General features: G+C 47.2%; 1 protein-coding gene across 2 annotated transcripts; it reads left to right on the forward strand.

Annotated features, from left to right (window-relative positions):
• Positions 1-226: 226 nt before the first annotated feature.
• On the forward strand, positions 227-20,339 carry LRRC41 (leucine rich repeat containing 41). 2 transcript variants are annotated; one of them, XM_039254769.1, is made up of 10 exons: positions 227-472; positions 5,491-5,577; positions 6,245-6,315; positions 13,698-14,841; positions 17,462-17,722; positions 18,250-18,414; positions 18,505-18,603; positions 19,129-19,251; positions 19,473-19,548; positions 19,643-20,339. In XM_039254769.1, the coding sequence occupies exons 1-10, from the start codon at positions 274-276 to the stop codon at positions 19,860-19,862; spliced, it is 2,445 nt and encodes an 814-aa protein (XP_039110700.1). In that variant the 5' UTR covers positions 227-273; the 3' UTR covers positions 19,863-20,339. The 2 variants fall into 2 exon arrangements, with proteins under 2 accessions (XP_039110700.1, XP_039110701.1); XM_039254770.1 differs by lacking the exon at positions 227-472 and adding an exon at positions 1,064-1,241.
• Positions 20,340-20,344: the final 5 nt, after the last annotated feature.

Genomic DNA, 20,344 nt, shown 5'->3' on the forward strand with positions numbered 1-20,344 from the left:
CCACAGGCAGGGGACAGGGGGAGCTGGTATTCGTGCCTAAGGAGGATTTGCTAAGAAATATCCCCTTAACCGCGCCAGAGCCAAATACATTGATATACGAATTTATTTAAAATATTGGCTCCTAAGAGACTTGGGAAAAATGTGGATTTATTCGATGTTCCTTTAGAGCAGTTCTCAGTCTTCCCCACATCGCTGATGAAACCGTCCTAACTGCTGACCTTTTCAAGATGGCGGTCCACGGGTGCCACTCTCGGGCTCGCGCACCTCCCCAAGATGGCGGCGCCCGAGGCCTGGCGCGCCCGGAGTTGCTGGTTCTGTGAGGTAGCGGCGGCAACGACCATGGAGGCCACGTCCCGGGAGGCGGCGCCAGCGAAGAGCTCGGCCTCGGGCCCCAGCGCTCCCCCCGCCCTGTTCGAGCTGTGCGGGCGGGCGGTGAGCGCCCATATGGGGGTTCTGGAGAGCGGGGTGTGGGGTAAGTCGCGGGGTGAGGGGCTACCTCTGGCAACGAGCGGAGGCGGCCCAGCGGCCGGGGGGCGCGGGGGGCGAGGCCGGGAGGCCTGGGGCAAGGCCCAGCCCGCGTCACTGGAAGCCGCACCGTCGGGTCGGAACATGAATTCCGTGACTGAGCGGACTGGGCAGAGTAAAGGCAGGGACCAAATCGGCAGGTGGACCTGCACCGCGGCCTTGCTGGGGGGGCGCGGGGGGCGAGGCCAGGAGGCCCGGTCTGGGGCCGAGCAGGCAGGGCCGGGACGACAGGGGCTGGAGTGACGGGCCAGCTGTGGGCACCGAACTGACGCTCGAGCCGGGGCCGGGGTGGGGAGTCTCGGATGCCGAACCGACGGGCAGGGATGGCCCTGCCGCTTGGGGGCGGGGGCCGAGGTTGGGAGGCCCGGCCTAAGGCAAGGAGGCCAGGCCCCGGGCCACCTAACCTGACTGATGCGCGGGGCCTCCGGTGTCTGCTTGACAGACCCGGTGTGCCAATACACCGGAGGCTAGGCTGATGGGCTAGGGCAGCCCAGCGGATTGGAGAGCGAGGGGCTGGGGAAGAGGCCGAAGGCTTGCGGCGCCGCGGCCTGTCCGACGACCCAGGGCTGAGGGGAGCGCACTGACGACCCGGGCCTCGGGTGCCAAATTGCTTGAGCGCAGGGACTGACTGACGGGCAGGGCAGGGAACGCCGGAGGCCACTCGGATTGGCCTGAACGGAGGAAGGGCCCGAGCGGGTGAAGGGAGGCCGGAGCGGGTCAGCAATCTAGGGAGGCTCGAATGACCGACAGGCAGGAAGGGCCAGGGAGGCCCCAGGCGGGGCGACGGCCCAGGGATCCCGGCTGGGAGGGGGCGCGTCGCAGCTAGGAGGCCTTGGGCTGAGTCGGAGCCAAAAGAGGCACCGGGCCCGAAAGCAGCCGGGACCGACGGCCCGGCCCGGGCTGAGGGTGCCCAGGCTGAGCGGCAAAGGCGGGCGGCCCGCGGGCCTGGGCTGAGGGGCCGGGGAGGGCAAGCCGACGAGACAGGCTGGTGGGCCTGGGAGTAGGGCGGCCCAGCGCGGGCCAGGTAACGCAGGAGAGGAGGCCCGCAGCCGGATGCGCACGCGGAGGCCGGGCTCTGGGGTGGGCCCCGCCGGCCCCAGCCTGGCAGCCGGTGAGACAAACTCGGGTGGGCCTGATGAGCACTGATAGTGAGAGTGATAGAGAGCAGAGTGAGGGCTAGGCCCGGGCCGCACAGGGGATGAGGGAGGCCTTGGGCCTGACAGACTGGTGGTGTGAGGGGGTGGGGTCCAGAGGCCGGGGCTGAAGCTGGATGAGGCGATCCGGACCAGGCCTAGGGCCCAGGGAACTGGGAGGGAGTGGCAGGAGAGGAGGCCCCCCGGCCTTGAGGGGGTATGGGGGGTGGGGTTCTCGAGAAGGCCTCGGGAGTGGTGGTAGTGTCTTTGCCAGGAGGAAGGCCCTGGTAAGGTCAGAAGTGAAGGCTTGAGGTCCTGGGATTCCGGGTTTGGGCTGTACTTTGAGGAGGTGGCTGTGAAGAAAAGGGCCCTGGAGTTTGGTGGATTGGGCCTCCAGGCATAAGGCCCAAGGCTGTGGAGAGTGGTTAAAGAAGGCCCAGGGATGTGGGAAGGCCCTTGGTGAGGTGGGGGTGGGGCACCGATCCTGAAGAGGCCCAAGTGTCTTCCTGTAGTGGGGAAGACCCAGTCCTCAAGCTGGTCGGGGGAGGGGTTGTGGAGGCCCTGTGCCAACAGCTGAGAGGAGAAGGGTCAGGCTGACCCATGGGGAATAGGTGAAGTCTCAGTGGAGCTGGGCAGGGGGCTCAGAAAAGGCCTTGGGAATGTGGAAGAAGGCAGAGAGAGGATTGGCTGTATCAGCCTGGAGCTTCTAGAATGCTAAACTTGGCTAGGAGGGAAGAGGGCTGGGTGTAGAGGCCTCGAGTTGGGAAGAGGAAGCATTAAAGGTATAGGCTGGAAAGAAGCAAGGCCTGGCTTCTTAAGCCTGGCTTAAGAAAAATGGAGAAAGGAAGAGAGGAGTTTGTGGATAATAGGGGATGAGAATCTCCCTGGCTGTGAGAGGGGATGGCTAAACAGAGCAGATTGGAGGGACAGAGGAAGAAGAGCACCTATGGGCCTAGCCTAGGTAAACAGTCACACAGAAAAAGCTGAATCAGGTTAGGCCTCTTAGGAGGACCAAGTAAGAGGCCTGGGAAGAAGTGCTGCTTGGAGGAAGGTCTCAATAAGGGCCAACAGCCAAGAAAGGCTTCTTGGAGGCAGTGGACTAGCGTTCCTTTGTGTAGGGAGAGAGAAGGGTAAAGTGAGTAGAGGCAGCAGGAAGGGATACAGTGAGGAAACAAGTAGAATAGGTATGTTATGCCTTGAATGCCAGGATATGGAACTTGAATGCAATAGAGAACCTACATTAATGTAATAGCTTAGAGAATTAATATTTTCATTCAGCCAGTACATTGAGTACTATGTACAAAGAATTATCCTAGACTTGTGGTCGTCAGGATTCATTTATTCCACAAGTAAAGATAAAGGGAGATACTAGAAGTTTTGAAAGATTTTCCCTGGGATATGGTACACTCTAAGATCTTCAACTGTTCTTGGCAGGATGGAGATGGTATTGACAGGATAAGAATAATAATAGACAACGTTTAGTGAGCTTATTATGGCCAGACATGGTCTTAAAAAGATTACAGATGTGATCTTCTTTAATTTTTATAGCTATATTATGAGGTAGTTATTATTACTTATGTTTTAAAATTGAGAAAACTGAGTCTTTTTTTTTTTTTTAAAGATTTATTTCTTTTTCTATTTTTTTTTTTTTATTTATTTCTAGAGAGAGAGAGTGAGCAGGGGAGGGTCAGAGAGAGAGGGAGTCACAGACTGAAACAGGCTCCAGGCTCTGAGCTGGCAGTCAGCACAGAGCCCGACGCGGGGCTCGAACCCACGAACCATGAGATCATGACCTAAGCGAAAGTCAGACGCTTAACTGACTAAGCCACCCAGGCGCCCCTAGAAAACTGAGTCTTAAAGATGTTAATTTGCCCAAGGATTCATAACTAAGTAATAGAATCAGAATTTCATTCAGTTTTGCCCAACTCTAGAGACTAAACCATTTAACCACAATATTATAAAGCCTCTGAGATCTAGACATCAGCAAGAGCCAAGTTTTGTTCTTATGATATGTTGAATTTAGAGTTAGGGCCTAATTATTTCTTTTTTTTTTTTTTTTTATGTTTTTTTTTTTATTTATTTCTAGGAGAGAGAGAGACAGCGTGAGCAGGGGAGGGTCAGAGAGAGAGGGAGTCACAGACTGAAACAGGCTCCAGGCTCCGAGCTGGCAGTCAGCACAGAGCCCGACGCGGGGCTAGAACCCACGAACCGCGAGATCATGACCCAAGCGAAAGTCGGACGCTTAACCGACTAAGCCACCCAGGCGCCCCAGGGCCTAATTATTTCTATTGTTCATAGAAAAGTACTAGTTCAGAGTATAGTAGGGGCCAAAAGGATGGGAGTCACCAACCTGGAAGAGTGGGAAGGGAATTTAGCAAAAGCTTGAGAAAGGACACATAATACTTGGAAGATGAGGAGTTGATATGGTGAAAATGGCAAGGACATTCCTAGTAGAGAGCAGGATGACAAAGGCACAGAGACAGGAAACCGTGTAACATGTTAAGTAAATGAAAAAGTACTTTAGTATGGCCAAAGTATAGGAGGCAAAGCAGGGAGCTAGAGAAGTTACAGCCCAGATTATGTTGGGCATTTTTATCACATATATTCAGTAGGACTTTTTATCTATTTTTATCTTTTTTTGAAAGTTTATTTATTTGGGGCGCCTGGGTGGCTTAGTCAGTTAAGCTCCAACTTTTGCTTAGGTCATGATCTCACGGTTCGTGGGTTTGAGCCCCGCGTCGGGCTCTGTGCTGACTGCCAGCTCAGAGCCTGGAGCCTATTTCAGAGTCGGTGTCTCCCTGTCTCTCTGACCCTCCCCTGCTCACTCTGTCTCTCTCTCTCCTAGAAATAAATAAAAATATTAAAAAAAAAAAAAAAAGAAAAAAAACTTATTTAGAGAAAGTAAGAGTGGGGGAGAGGTGGAGAGAGAGAATCCCAAGCAAGCTCCACACTGTCAGTGCAGAGCCCAATGCAGGGCAGGGCTTGAACTCACAAACCTCCAGATCATGACCTGAACTGAAATCAAGAGTTGGACACTTAATCTACTGAACCACCCAGGCACCCTTTTGTGTCTTTTTTTTCTTTTTAAGTTTATTTATTTATTTTGAGAGAGAGTGAAAGAGAGCAGAGGAGGGGCAGAGAGAGAGAGAGAGAGAGAGAGAGAGAGAGAATCCCAAGCAGGCTCTGATCACCAGTACAGAACCCGATGCAGAACTTGAACCCACAAACTGTGAGATCATGACCCTTGCTGAAATTAGGAGTCAGTTGCCTAACCTGGTGCCCCTCAAAAGGACCTTTTAAATGCAGAATGTTTCATTATGCTTGGGCAGAGTGAGCTGACCAGCTCCTAAATGAGTATATCAGTTTCCTTTATTATCTTTTTTTTAAAAATATTTTTATTTATTTCTAGGAGAGAGAGAGAGAGAGACAGCGTGAGCAGGGGAGGGTCAGAGAGAGAGGGAGACACAGACTCTGAAATAGGCTCCAGGCTCTGAGCTGGCAGTCAGCACAGAGCCCGACGCGGGGCTCGAACCCACGAACCGCGAGATCATGACCTAAGCGAAAGTCGGACGCTTAACCGACTAAGCCACCCAGGCGCCCCATCAGTTTCCTTTATTATCTTATCCTTGAAGATGTGCATGCCCCTGGAATTCCAGCTGCTAACTAGGTGGCTGAAGATAAGTGGATTAGAGTTTGAATTAGACTTAGGTTAGCTTCTAGAGGTTCCATTTGCCAGATGAGAAGTCTGTCCTTCTGTTTTCCTTTCCAATAGGATAAATAATGCTTGGAACCCTGGGAGAAAAAAATAAATTCTGTGTTTTGGTTTTTGTAGCTCTCCCAGGCCCAATACTTCAAAGCATCTTACCTCTGCTCAATATATATTACTTGGAGAGGATTGAGGAAACTGCCCTCAAGAAAGGTGAGTGTCTTTCTCTCTCTTTCTGAGTCACTGATTATAAGGCAGGCACCATGATGTTCTGGTAAATATTACACCTGATACCTGTGTAGAACTCACAGTTTTCAAAAAGTACCCTCACACCTGCTTTTTTACCTGATTCCTGACAGTGTCCAGTGAAACACAAAGCAAATAAATGATCCCAATTATACTAATAAAAGTGAAACCATAGGCATACACAGTTAATAGCTAAACCAGACTAAAACCCAGATCTTCTGAATCTTAGTTTTTCTATATTACTTTGCTGCCTCCCGAGCCAGCCATTGGAAAGATCTGTTAATAGCTAACGTTTATCTAATGAATCTTGATGTGCCAAGCACTGTCCTAGGCACTTTATCTGGAGAAACTCATTTAATCTTTTCAACAGCTCTGTGAAATAACTATTATTAACTATGTTTTGCAGATAAGGAAACTGAGGTACAGAAAAATTGAGTAAACTTGCCCAAAGCTGCACAGCTAGAGTGTGGTTTGCTGAGATTTAAACCCAGGCAGTCTGTCTTTAGAGCTATGGCTCTTTACTAGTCTGCCATATTGCTCCTGTGAACCCAGAGAAGGGTAACATTAAAGGCTGATGTACTTCACTCATGGTGGCCAAAGAGCAGCGAAGTAAAGGTGATATTTCTCCCCACAGGCCTCTCTACTCAAGCCATCTGGCGCCGACTATGGGATGAGCTGATGAAGACAAGGCCTTCCAGTTTGGAAGTAAGTTAGCACTAGGTAGAACTCTGGCCTCACTTTGCACACTGAAAGCAGGAATAGCTTACAAACAAAAGCTGGGTGCTGGTAAAGTGCAGACACGGGGTTAGAATGAATTTGGGAGGAGGGCTCTGATGGCTTGTCACAAGGTTCTTTCCATTTGGGATTAGTCACTGGCTTGATTGCTCACCATGTTTGCAGGTAACACAAAACAGAAGGAGGTAGTGATCATGATGGATGGCAGAACCCAGCTTCATAGAGGTCTTGACATGGCTGGAACAACGGTCAAACCTAACAAGATTAAATTTAACAGAATAAACCCAGTTCCTCACTTGAGTCTAAAAAATTTCAACTGCATGACCTCAGTGCAAGAGGTGGAGGGGTCTGGTTTAGCAGCAACTTATATAAAAAAGATTAAGGTGGGGTTGGTCAGCAGTGTGCTAAAGCCACTCATATAATGACTATACCCTGAGCTGTGTGAATTAATGTAACTATAACATATGCTGAAGGACAAGGGGGATGATAGACCTGCCTGGCTTTGCAGTGGTCAGGCTACCCCTGGAGTATGGAGAAAGAAGTCAAGGCCACATCATGTGAGTCACACTTGGAACACTGGAGATGTTTTTCCTGAAAAAGAGAAGACCTGGGGAACATGAACTGTCTTGAAATATTTGAATGATTGTGACAAAAGAGTAATTAATAGACTTGTCCTGGCAGAAGGTAAAGGTGGATAAATTTTTGCCAAACTGATTATAGAATTTTTAAGCCCTGAGCTTACTGGTGATGAAACAAGCTAATTCCAGAGGTAATACGTTTCCCATCACTAAGTGTTCAAATAGAGTCTCGATAACTACCTGACACAAGGGTATTGTAGAAGAAATTCAGCATTGTAAGAGAGGTTGGACATGATAACTTTTAGGGCTCCTTTTAGCCCTGCATTTCTTTTACACATGGGTTCAGGTATAACTCACTGGATTTCTCTTTAAAGCAGAATTTCTTTTGTTGCTCCATAACCAGGTGACAGGACAAATTGAGTTCAATAAACATTTACTAAAACTTCCCACATGCCAGGTCTTATGTTAAATACTGGAAGTATAGACACAGTCCCTAATCTTAAGGAACTTCACATTTAGCAAGGACATCTGCAAACAATTATGCATGGTAGGATAAGTGTGATTGTACAGGAAGGTTGAAGGAGAAAGGAACATGAAAGTCTTTCTTGGGAAGTAGTATTTCAATTGGGCTTTATGGTGGGTGGGGCCAAGTAATAAGAAAACAAGCTCTTTTTAAAAAAATTTTTTTTATAATTTATTTTTGAGACAGAGAGACAGAGCATGAGTGGGGGAGGGGCAGAGAGAGAGGGAGACAGAATCTGAAACAGGCTCCAGGCTCTGAGCTGCCAGCACAGAGCCCGACGTGGGGCTCGAACCCATGAACCACAAGATCATGACCTAAGCCGAAGTTGGACGCTTAACTAACTGAGCCACCCAGGAGCCCCAAGAAAACAAGTTCTTATCAGAAATTGGAGATTTAATTTCTGGGGATGCACTGGGTTCAGTAACATTCAGCTCCATATCCTTCAGCTTTTCTACTTCCAGATCTGGATGCAACTCCTGAAGTTCAGTGGGATAATGCTAAGGCCCAACAAAATCTTCAGGTACTATGTACATGAATTAGGCTTTATGAGGAGAAATAGATGCAAGATTAGAAAACAGTAACAGCTTCCTGAAACTTTTAAAGAAGCATGAGATTCACTGTGGCCTAGTGTTTCCCAAGCAGTATGGTTGACTAGTAGTTGATGGAGATTGTAGTATCTTTCACTTAGAATAAGCTTTTTTTCCCAACATTATCTCAAGCTTTCTGGTAAAGAATGTATGTTTGTTATCTATTCTTGTCTCAGAGCATTTCAAAACATTAAGGAAACCCCAGGCTTGGTGGCCTAACAGTCACCTAGACAGAGGTCCTGACTTGGATCATATCTATTCCAAAGGGTGCCTTCTTTTGTTTCCCAGTTTTGCGTGACAGTCACTTAACTTCATAATTCAGAAACACTTAATGAGTACCTGCTCAATTCTAGGCACTATACTAGGTTCTAAGCATACAGCAATGAACACGATAGAAATAATCCCTGATTGCTTATAAAGAAACAGAATTTCAAATTGTGTAGTACTTTGTGTGTGTGTGTGTGTGTGTGTGTGTGTGTATTAAGAGCTCTGATAGTCTGGAGACAAAGCAATGGGGAAATGAAGGATTATTTGGTAAGTGATTCTCTAGTCACTTGTTAACTATTTGGAAAAAATCAAGTTAGAGCCTCGTTTTACAATATACTCAAATAATTTCTATATGGATTAAAAATTAAGTTGTAAAAAGTTAAAGCAGAAAACAACTAAAAAAAGAATAAAGGTGACTGGTTATCTAATCTCAGGATGGAGAGTGTTAATTATTAAATGGGCAGAACCAAAAAAGAAAGTATGGACATATTTGGCCATATACAATGCCAATACAATAAACACAATTTAAAAGGTACATAAACTAAGAAAGAACGTTTGCAACTATTTTAAAACAAGAGGATTCAGAGAATAAGACAAAGACAATATATTCTAGTAGAATACATAAAGATTGGGACAAGTCACAAAATATACAAAATTCCAATATACTTTATTCCAATAAAGTGAAAAATATTCAATCTCAATAATAAAAAATGGGGAAATAAACTTATAACTATTAAATTAGTGAAGCCTTGTTTTGGTTTGTTTTAAAAAGGTAATTCCAGGGTTGGGTGAAACTTGGCATTTTAATATGGTATTGGTGGGAGCAAAAATGCTACATAACTGTCTTGATGGGCAATCTGGTGATAATTGTCAAGTCTTTAAATATTAATTCTTAGACTACATAAAATTTATAGTACATGAAAATTGAGTTACTCATGAAGATTTATTTCAAGATGTTCATTACAGCAACTTAATATCAAAAACTAGAAATAATTTATTCAATAATGCAGGAACTATTGAATATAATACATCAATATTTTCAAAATATTAATAAAGTCATATTCTAAGAACATTTAAATACATGGTGGTAAAAATGTAATGACACAGTGGTATGATGTTTAAAAAGCCCAGAATTTGAAAATGTTCAAAATTGTCTCAATGTTGTAAAAACAATTATAGCTGTTCATATTTACATATACACTCCCAAGAGTTGGTTTACAGATTTTGTTTCTTTATCTTTCCACAAACAGTATTTCTGTTATCAGAAAAATAGTGGACAATAGTTTGTGAACATTTACTGGCTCTGTTTAGTACAAGAAAAGATTTAGCCTTCCCTAGTTTGTATACACACTTCCTCCTCAACCAGTGCCTGAGCCACCAGCCTGTAATGGGCCAAAGATTGTGTTGGTAGGCAAATATCGTTTACCTCTTTGGTGGTGCCTTATTTCCCCTACTCTTGCCGGAAATAAATGTTTATTTTTGAGACACAGAGAATCTGAAGCAGGCTCTGCACTAACGGTGTGAGGATCAAATTCATAAACTGTGAGATCATGACCTGAGCTGAAACCAAAAGTCTATCACTTAATCTTGACTGAGCCACCTAAGTGCCCCCAGAAGAATGTGTTTAAATCTTTCCTAAATTTTTTTTTGAGTTTACTCATTTTGAAAAAGACAACATGAGCAGGTGAGGTGCAGAGAGAGGGAGAGAGAGAATCCCAAGCAGGCTCCATACCACCAGCACAGAGCCCAATGCAGGGCTCAAACTCATGGACCATGTGATCACGACCTGAGCCATAATCAAGAATCCCATGCTTAACCTACTGAAACAGTCAGGTGCCCTGATTTTATTTTTTTGATAGGCTGTGTGCACATGCTCTCAAGCAGTGGGGGAAGAGGGCAGAGGGAGAGGGAGAGAGAATCTTAAGCAGGCTCCATGCCCGGCACAAAACCCAGTGCAGCACTCAATCCTACAACCTTGAGATCATGACCTGAGCTGTAATCAAGTGTCAGAAACTTAACCAACTGAGCCACCCAGGCACTGCCAAAAGAATGCGTTTAAAGCATTTTGCATTCCCTCAGTGATAGTCTACAAGTCCACAAAATGAATGGCTTGAACTAGATCTCTTAGCTATTTTTCAGCTTTGAAACTAAAACTAAAATTTTTTAATGTTTATTTTTGAGAGAGAGACAGAAAGTGAACAGGGGAAGGGCAGAGAGAGAGGGAGACACAGAATCCAAAGCAGGCTCCAGGTTCTGAGCTGTCAGCACAGAGCCTGACTCTGGGCTTGAAACCACGAACTGCGAGATAGTGACCTGAGCTGAAGTCAGATGCTTAACCGACTGAGCCACCCAGGCACCCCTCAGCTCTGAAATTTTGGTAGATTCTTCTAAAAGGTGGTGATGGAATAAAATGCAGTGAACTGCTGTCTGCTTATAATTAATTGAGAAAATTGTCATAACTAACTTTTCTCATCTAATCCTCACAACTCTATGATGTAGGTAGGTTTAGTTATCTTCCTCACTTTATAGATGATGAAACTGAGTCAGAAAGAGGTGAAGTTCCTTGTCTGAGGTTATAGTTAGTGAATGGCAGACCCAGGATTCAAGTTGAGGCAGTTTGGCTCTAGAGCACCTGCTCCTATTCACTATGTCATGCTCTTCTCACAGCAGTCACCATGTCTGGGGTATTCCAGTTTCAAATATTCTCTCCCATTGTCTCTGTCAACCAATAAAATGTGTGTGTGTGGCGGGGGGGGGGGGGGGGGGGAACACTATTTAGTTATCAAAACTACATATTCCACGTGCTTCATGGTCAGAAACAGCCACAATATCTTGGCTCATATCTTTGTCCATAGTTTAGGCTGTAAACTGTAAAATACAAAATGTGACTTCTGTTACTGCTAATGATAACCCAGTGAGACTGTCTCACTTGTGAAGTTGAAGCCTTGCTAGGTTACCTGCAGGTGTTTTCCAAGGCTATGAGCCTGAGCCAGCAAATGTGTAGGAAAGTGTCAGAGTGAGGTAGGATTCAGGAATAACCCGCTCTGCTTCTATTCCAGGCTGAGTGGAGATTTGTTTGCCAGGTATTTTTTCCTGGTCCCATAATGCCCCCACATTGTTGCTGGTGAGAGAAGTCCTTCCCCCTTGTGACATGCAGTTAGCTCAAAGACATCATTCCCAATTATTACCACTGCAGGCAGTATCATAGGGAATGGCCAGGGCAAAGGGAATGACACTTTTGCCTAAGAATTGGGGCTCAACTCCTGCCAAGAACCTCAGAAGTTTGAGGGTCACTGTGGAATGAGCGAATCCATGGAGGCAGGGCAAGTACCAAAGAGAGGTGCATGTTAGTCTTGGGGAACCTCAGGCCCTTACTACCTTTGCTTCAGGCTGAATAAGCACCCTGCTTAACAGGCTTTGCCTCCATCAAGTTCATTTCACATTCCCCAACTGGGTTATTATCATTAGCAGTAACAGAAGTCACATTTTGTATTTTACAGTTTACAAAGTGCTTTTCCTTGATCTCATTTGAGCTTCACAAACCTGTGAAGCAAGTGATATTACCCACCTTTTACAGATGAAGAGATTCAAGAGGTCCAGAGTATAGTGGCAGAGATAATAACTGTATCAAAGTCAGTAGACTTTCTATTGCACTTTAGGAATGAAGACTTAAGGAAGGCTATGTGTCCTTTGGGGGTAGGAAGGGAAGGTAGCAGTAATTGCTAACCTTTGATATATATCAGAATAATTTGGGGGAGGTCTAAAAAATAAAGATGCACAGGCCTTGGTGGCTCAGTTGACTAAGCATCTGACTTCAGCTCAGGTCATGATCTTGTGATTTGTGAGTTTGAGCCCTGCATCAGGCTCTGTAATGACAACTCAGAGCCTGGAACCTGCTTTGGATTCTGTGTCTCCCTCCCTCCCTCCCTCCCTCTCAAAAATAAATATTAAAATGTTTTTCACAGGCCTAACCACAGATATAACGTAAGAGAATCACTATCTGGGTAGCTGACATGAATTTTGGAGAAACAAAAGCTCCGTAGTAAATCTTGATGTGCACCAAAGGTTGAGAAACGCTTGCATTCAGAGGTCTAAATGTACCAGAATAGTCTGATAAAATTTTATGTGCATCAAAGCCAGTAACTATTGCTTTGGAGAAACCAAATCTAAGATTTGGACCTTGATCTCCAGGAATCTCTCATCTGGTTAGGATAAAACATGTGACAACATGTTGAGACAACATGAGACAGGTTTACCAATGTCTATGACCTGAGTAGTCAGAGTATCAGGAGAGTCCCACAAGAGAGGCAGGGGGAGGGGTAAAAGGGGCACAAGAGAACACTGAGAGAAATAGCCTCAACAAGAGTGAAATGTTGGGGCTCCTGGGTGGTTCAGTTGGTTAAGCATTCGACTTCGTCTCAGGTCATGATCTCGCAGTCCATGGGTTCAAGCCCTGCATTAGGCTCTGCTGACAGCTCAAGCCTGGAGCCTGCTTTGGATTCTGTCTCCTTCTCTCTCTCTCAAAAATTAAACATTTAAAAATTTATTTAAAAAAAAAAGTGAAATGTTAGTAGGTCCTCTCAGGAAGCCTATTTGGTCTGGCAATGAAGAGCATTTCTGGCAGGAAATTTCTGTAGGAAAAGGACATAGAAGGCGGATTTGGGTCAATATGGTGATCAGTTTGTCCAGAACAAAGCATTCACATGAGCAAGATGTAGGAGATAAATCTTCTCAGATAGACAGAGGCCTTATTGTACAGGGCTCTCCCTGCCAGGCTGAGGAACTTCAGATTAACCCTCAGCAGTGGAGATTGTGAAGGTTTTAAAGCAGAATGTAGTCAGACATGTTTTACAAAGATGAATCCAGTGGACTTGTGTATAAAGGTTTGAGGAGAAAATGAGGTGGGGGAGCAATCAGGAAGCTGGTGGTCAGGTGTGAGGTGATAAGGGTCTGAACAAAGGTGGTAGTGGTAAGAATGGAAAGTTGGATCAGGTTATAGAAACAAACACGGAAGAAACCACAGGAGTGAATGTTTCACTTGGATGGCAGGCACTCTAACAAAATCATCTCTGGAACCACATATTCGCAGTTCAAATCTTGATTCTACCATTTACCTGGGTAACCACAGGGAGTAACAACTTTTGTGCCTTGTTTTCCTACCTGTAAAATGGGGGTAATAGTAATATATACCTCAAAGATGTGAAGATTAAATGAATTTGTATCAACTTAGAATGTTGCCTGATTCATCAAGTAGCTATTGGAACGGAGGAACCTGGGATGTTGATGGTTCAATGGATCGTCCTTAGTATCACAGCTATTGGAATGGAGGAACCTGGGATGAGGATTCAGTGGGTAGGCCTCAGTATCACAGCTGTCTGGCATGTTCTCTGCTTTCAGAGTGTGACCTGTTGGCGAGCCAAGTTTATGGAGGCCTTTTTTTCCCATGTTCTACGTGGGACCATTGATGTATCTTCTGACAGGCGTCTCTGTGACCAGCGCTTCTCACCTCTTCTGCATAGCTCCCGCCATGTCCGGCAGCTGACCATCTGCAATATGCTGCAGGGTGCGACTGAGCTGGTGGCTGAGCCCAACCGCAGGGTTCTGGAGACCCTGGCCAGTTCCCTGCACACCCTCAAGTTCCGCCACCTGCTGTTCTCTGATGTGGCTGCCCAGCAGTCACTTCGGCAGCTGTTGCATCAGCTTATTCACCATGGGGCTGTCAGCCAGGTGTCGCTGTACTCCTGGCCTGTGCCTGAGTCAGCCCTTTTCATCCTCATCCTCACCATGAGTGCTGGCTTCTGGCAGCCAGGCCCTGGTGGTCCACCATGCCGCCTCTGTGGAGAGGCCTCCCGAGGCCGGGCCCCATCACGAGATGAAGGGTCCCTCCTGCTGGGCTCGCGCCGGCCTCGCAGGGATGCTGCTGAGCGATGTGCCGCAGCCCTGATGGCCTCCCGGAGGAAGAGTGAAGCCAAGCAGACGGCCAGAGCTGCACCTGCTACCCGGGTAACACGCCGGAGCACACAGGAGAGCCTGATAGCAGGTGGGACAGACCCTAAGAGGGATCTGCACCCTCCGGCAACCTCCTATGAGGCTCCTGGCACCAAGCGGCCACCCTCTGCTCCAGCCACCACCTCCTCTGCCTCTGCCTCCTCTTCCACATCCTCATCCAAACGGGCTCCAGCTAGTTCAGCCCCACAGCCTAAGCCCCTAAAGCGTTTTAAGCGAGCTGCAGGGAAGAAGGGTGCTCGCACCCGTCAGGGGTCTGGTGCGGAGTCTGAAGACCTGTATGACTTTGTTTTCATTGTGGCTGGTGAGAAGGAGGATGGGGAAGAGATGGAGATCGGGGAAGTGGCTTGTGGAGCTTTGGATGGATCAGATCCCAGCTGCCTGGGGCTTCCAGCACTGGAGGCCTCCCAGAGATTCCGAAGCATTTCCACCTTGGAGCTCTTCACAGTTCCGCTCTCCACAGAGGCGGCTCTGACACTGTGCCACCTGCTGAGTTCCTGGGTGTCTCTGGAGAGCCTCACACTCTCCTATAATGGTGAGTGCCCTGCAGGGGCAGAGATGGGTCTCACAGCAGCACCAGCTGTGTGCCCAATCCTGTGGAGGGGAATAGGGAATGCCATCAAGGAGCCGGAGATGCAGCCCTGCCTGCCTCAGAGCGGGGCAGAGGGCGGGCACGCGCGCGCGCGCGCGCACACACACACACACACACACACACACACACACACACACGAAGCAGTGGCAGACTTAGTGTTAGGGAAGACCATGAGGTCTATAGGCTTGATTTAGATTTGGAAGCAGGGGTTCCTGAGAAGCAGTGAGAACCTTAAGAATGGGTACATTTTAGATATGGTAGACAATCTACAGGCAGGTGGGAACAGTATAGTGTATGCAGGCCCAGCCAGGGCTAAGGTTGGGTCCCACCACTCCTATCAAAGCAGCCATATAGACAAGGTGTAGACCACGTTTTTATCAGACCAGCAACCTGCAAAGCAGTCCTCAGTTCTTTACCACCTGGCTGTGCCCAGCTAGCCAAACTTCACCTCCGGGTAAATCCATCAATCTACTTAAGTTGCTGAGCACTGATGGAGAAAATCACACAACTGTGCAGACTGGTGCTACTACTGTACATTCAGTCATCATCCTTATATGGATCCTGTATTTGTAACATTAACTCCCATTCCTGCTACTATCCATATCCTCCCTTTTCCTTTCTTAGCAGATAACTTCACCTCCTACTTCAGAGAAAATAGAAGCCATCACACCTGAACTTCAACTTATTTTTAACCAACCTATAAACTCTCCTACATCTGCATTCATCCTTTCCTCCTTCACAATGGGAGATGGCCATCCTATCTAAGGCTAACTCTTTAACCTGTGCTCTGGATCCATACCTTCTTAGGAAAGCTTATTTTTCAAATGCCTTAGTAGTAAGAACTTTTATATATTGCTTAGTATGTATCTGGCATAACTTAAGTATTATTATATGAATTGAATCCTTACAACAACCCTATGAGATCAAGTGGTTTGCCTAGGATAACCTCGCTAATAACTTGTAGAGCCAGGATCCAAATCCAGGCAACCTGATTCCAGGATCCAAGGTTTTCACCACTCCTTAGTGCTACCCTCCTTCTCCAAGGTCTTCCCTGTTGCTAAGTCCAACACATACATTTTAGTCCTCCTCTTATAATTTTTGGCAGGATTTGCTGCTATGAAGTAGTCTTCATCAAATACTCATTTCCACTACCTCAAAATCTGTTTTTCTCTTCTCCCTCTCTGGACATTATCTCTTAACGTTCAGAGTTCTTCAGAGCTCTGCCACTTTATACATGCTTCCTGAACAGTTCTGTCCATTCTCGCAGTTTGAAAGGCCAGCTATGCTGAAGACTCCCCAATCTATGACACTGGCTCAGATCTTTCTAAATTCCAGAACCACTGAGCCAGCCAACTACTAGATATCACTTCATCATCCACACGCCCTGCAACCTGAATGCATCTTCTCCCCTCCACGTGATCCTCCTCCTGTCCTGTCCATGACCTCACATCTGACTCAGCCGCCCAAAAGAAAGCTGGGTTTTTTCTTTTGCAGTCTCAAATACACTTATTTCTCTATTTCCACATCCTTAATTTGAGCCACCATTACTTCTCACCTAGATTCATCATTTCAACAACAGCTCCTCCTGACTTCATACTCCCCATGCAATTCACTATCTACACTGCAGCCCAAGGTTTTTTTTTTTTTTTAATGAAAAGGTCATTCATTTAAAATCCCTTCAATGGTTTCCTGTCACCATACTTACTACAGTTCATTTGTGTTCTCACTCCTGCTTACCTTCATAGTGGTATCTTGGACACCTTCCCCATGTACTTTACACACCAGCCACACTGAATATTTTCAGTTCTTGGAACCTGCCACTCTTCCTCCTTCAGGCCTTTATATATGCTGAGTTCTTGTATTCTTTAAAACTCAACTGAACTTTCTACTGTGAGAACCCAGACTGGGTGCTAAGTACCCATCCTTTGTGCTTCTACAATACTTCGCTTCTCCAATTACCCTCACACATATTTTTGTTGTTAATCAGGCTACATAGGCATTAGCAAGATCTGTTGCTGTCTACTGTCTAGTAAAAAAACAAAAAAAAAATGCATTTTCTAGGTGCTGGGTAAGGTTTAGTTGAAGGAATGCATCAGCAGGGGATGATTCTCACTCCAAGGGGGAGATTAGGGTCCAAGATCCCTTCTGGAACCTTTTCTTCTCTATTCCCACCTAATTATCCTTTAAAGTCTTCCCTATTGAGTCATTGCCACTCCCCTGCTTAGATTTCAAATGTTCCACATGACCTATAAGAAAAGCCCAGAGACTTCTGCTGCCCTTTGGGCCCATCATTCAGCTGGCAGCACAATATCCCCCACCACATCCTTCTATTTTGTGACTGCCCTGACTGAACTTGAGGGCATGGCCCAGTACAGTAGACATCAGTTTGCTGGTTACCTGAGGAAAAAAGACAATGGGTGAATAGTTGAAACAAAGGATTTTAAATAATCCTGATCCAAAGCTCAAGAGAATTGGTAGTCATCAACAGAAATATCGAGTGGTCTCTGAATGTTATTCCTGCTGACACTCCCACATGACTGACCTAACCTCTTTCCTGCCATAGGCCTGGGCTCTAACATCTTCCGCCTGCTGGACAGTCTGCGGGCCCTGTCAGGCCAGGCTGGATGCCGCCTCCGTGCCCTGCATCTCAGTGATCTGTTCTCACCACTGCCCATCCTGGAGCTGACACGTGCCATTGTGCGAGCCCTGCCCCTGCTGCGGGTCCTCTCTATTCGTGTTGACCACCCCAGCCAGAGGGACAACCCTGCCGTGCCAGGGAACGCAGGGCCCCCTAGCCACATAATTGGGGATGAGGAGATACCAGGTGAAGCACTGCGTGCGCGTGTGTGTGCATGTGTTCACACAAATGTGCAGATGTATTTGTGTAGAAAAGGTGGGAAGACCCAGTCCAGGCCTCGCAACATTCACTCCTGGCTTATCTGAAATCCATTCCTTCATTAGAGCCTGCTGTTCTTAAAGATGACCATGGGCTGGACAGGGCCCAGACCACTACAAGCCCAACAGAAAGTGAACATGGCAGATGAGTCTCCAGAAAAGGGGTCTAAGACCCCTTCTGTATGTCCCCTTGGATCCTGTGTTTCCTATCTCACCACTCTGGACACTCATATTTGTTTGTCTGAATAGTCTAGTCTTCCTGGACTAAAAGCACCAGAAGGACAAGGACTAAATCTAGTGCTCTTCTCAGAACCTAGCAGAGCACCTAGTGTGTGGCAGGCACTCAGTGACAAGTAGATAAACAAGATTTTTCAGTGAATGTCTAAAAGACAGGATTGGACCTGCTATGAGAGTAGGAGATGGCCTGCTGGAATCTTTTCTCCCTATCACATCCAGAAAACTGCCTGGAACAGCTGGAGATGGGATTTCCACGGGGAGCCCAACCAGCCCCACTGCTCTGCTCTGTACTGAAGGCCTCAGGTTCTCTGCAGCAGCTGTCTCTGGATAGTGCTACCTTTGCCTCTCCCCAAGATTTTGGGCTTGTGTTACAGACACTCAAAGGTAGGACCCAGCTAGAATGGTAAAGGGGAGGGTAGGAAACCCTGTTATTCTTTGGGAAAGCTAAGGCCTGTGGCCTCTGCCCCCATGCAGAGTACAACCTAGCCCTGAAGAGGCTGAGCTTCCACGACATGAATCTGGCTGACTGTCAGAGCGAGGTGCTCTTTTTGCTACAGAATCTGACTCTTCAAGGTAAATTCATCATAACCTAGGGCACTACTGGGTCCTCACTGTGCCACTGTTCTTTTCTTGGCTTATGTCCTCAACTATAAAATGGTTATAGAACTGGCATGATCTTCCTTCTAAAAGGTCCCAAACTCAACTCCTGTACTAAACATGGGATAATTACTCAAGTTTTTCTTTCAGTGGCTGACAGAAGCACTGGTGGTGGGGAAGGATAGATATGCTGTATCAGGCTCCCCTCATAGACTTGCCCGTAATCCCTACCCCTGCATAGAGGGCAGGCAATGGATACAGGGAAAAGAAGTGAATGTAGAACTGTCCACACAGAAAACCTCCCTACAGTGAACCTCTGGGCTCAGTCTCTTAATTATATCTGATTTAGTTCCAGTCTTGCTTGGCATCTTAGACAAATTCCTTTCTCTTCCTGGGCCTCTATAAAATGTCTACACCCCTTGCTAAGGCCAGCTGGGGCAGGAGGGGCAGCACTAAGTCCTAATGTTAGCCATCAGAATTTATTCTAATTTCTCTTGACAGAGATTACCTTCTCCTTCTGCCGTCTGTTTGAGAAGCGCCCAGCCCAGTTTCTGCCTGAGATGGTTGCTGCTATGAAGGGCAACTCCACACTGAAGGGCCTCCGGCTGCCAGGGAACCGCCTGGGTGGGGGCAGGGCCCTGGGAAGGGACAGGGGTAAAGGAGCCAGTCCTTTGACCTCGAAACTCAGTGGAGGAAGGCATAGGCCTCTCCGCTGGGAATGTGGAGGTTGGAATATAGTTGTGTGCTGGGGCTTTCGGAGGCTGGGCTTCTCCCCACCAGAAATGGGTTGGGACACCCTTGTTCCCTGTTCTTGGGTGATTAGACATTTCTCCCCTTTTCCCCAGGGAATGCTGGCCTGCTGGCCCTGGCAGATGTTTTCTCAGAGGATTCATCCTCCTCTCTGTGTCAGCTGGACATCAGGTACATGGGAAGGAGGAGGGGTCAAGGGATAGAGCTGCAGAGATATAGGCTAGGGATTGTTTCCTGGGTGTCTAATCCATCTCACCCCTACCAGTTCCAACTGCATCAAGCCAGATGGTCTTCTGGAGTTCGCCAAGCGGCTGGAGCGCTGGGGCCGTGGAGCCTTTGGTCACCTGCGTCTCTTCCAGAATTGGCTGGACCAGGATGCAGTCACAGCCAGGGAAGCCATTCGGCGGCTCCGGGCCACTTGTCACGTGGTTAGCGATTCGTGGGACTCATCCCAGGCCTTTGCAGATTATGTCAGCACCATGTGATGGGGCCCATGCTTCACAGGCCCATGCTCAGTACCATCAGCTTGCAGGGGCTGTGACATGGGCTGCCCAGAACTCCCAAACACCAATTCTGTCTTTCTCTTTCTGCCACCTTTTTTTCTCTTTTTCCTTCTTCCCTTGCACTGAGGTCCTGGAGGTCTTGATGGGCTCAGCAAAGGCACTCTCACAACTGGGTTACAGCCTTTAGGCCCCTTACCCACTACTCTCTGAACCCTGGGTCAGGTTACAGTGCTCACCAGTCACTGAGGACAGCTCGTCTCCCCCTGCCTGAGGGTCCTGCTTTCCCTCCTCAAGCAGGTCCCCAGGCTTTAGAGAAGTACAGGAGTGTCCACTACCAGGCCTCTTCCCTGCTGGGCTCACCATGCTGCTCCCAGGCCTCAGTCCCTTTCATACCTTTATTCCTTTCTTTTTTTTAACCAAAAAAGTTTTTCTTATAAAATAAACTTTGGGCAAACATCATGCAG

This window comes from Hyaena hyaena, unplaced genomic scaffold (genome assembly GCF_003009895.1).
Source record: "Hyaena hyaena isolate Hyena2069 unplaced genomic scaffold, ASM300989v1 scaffold_503, whole genome shotgun sequence".
NCBI lineage: Eukaryota > Metazoa > Chordata > Mammalia > Carnivora > Hyaenidae > Hyaena > Hyaena hyaena.

Excerpts from the sequence above, each read along its gene's own strand:
- LRRC41 (XM_039254769.1), top strand. The coding sequence starts at position 274 with ATGGCGGCGCCCGAGGCCTGGCGCGCCCGGAGTTGCTGGTTCTGTGAG. Across the intron at positions 5,578-6,244 it reads GGAAACTGCCCTCAAGAAAG|GCCTCTCTACTCAAGCCATC; the intron begins GTGAGTGTCTTT and ends TTCTCCCCACAG. Across the intron at positions 18,604-19,128 it reads ACAGAATCTGACTCTTCAAG|AGATTACCTTCTCCTTCTGC; the intron begins GTAAATTCATCA and ends TTCTCTTGACAG.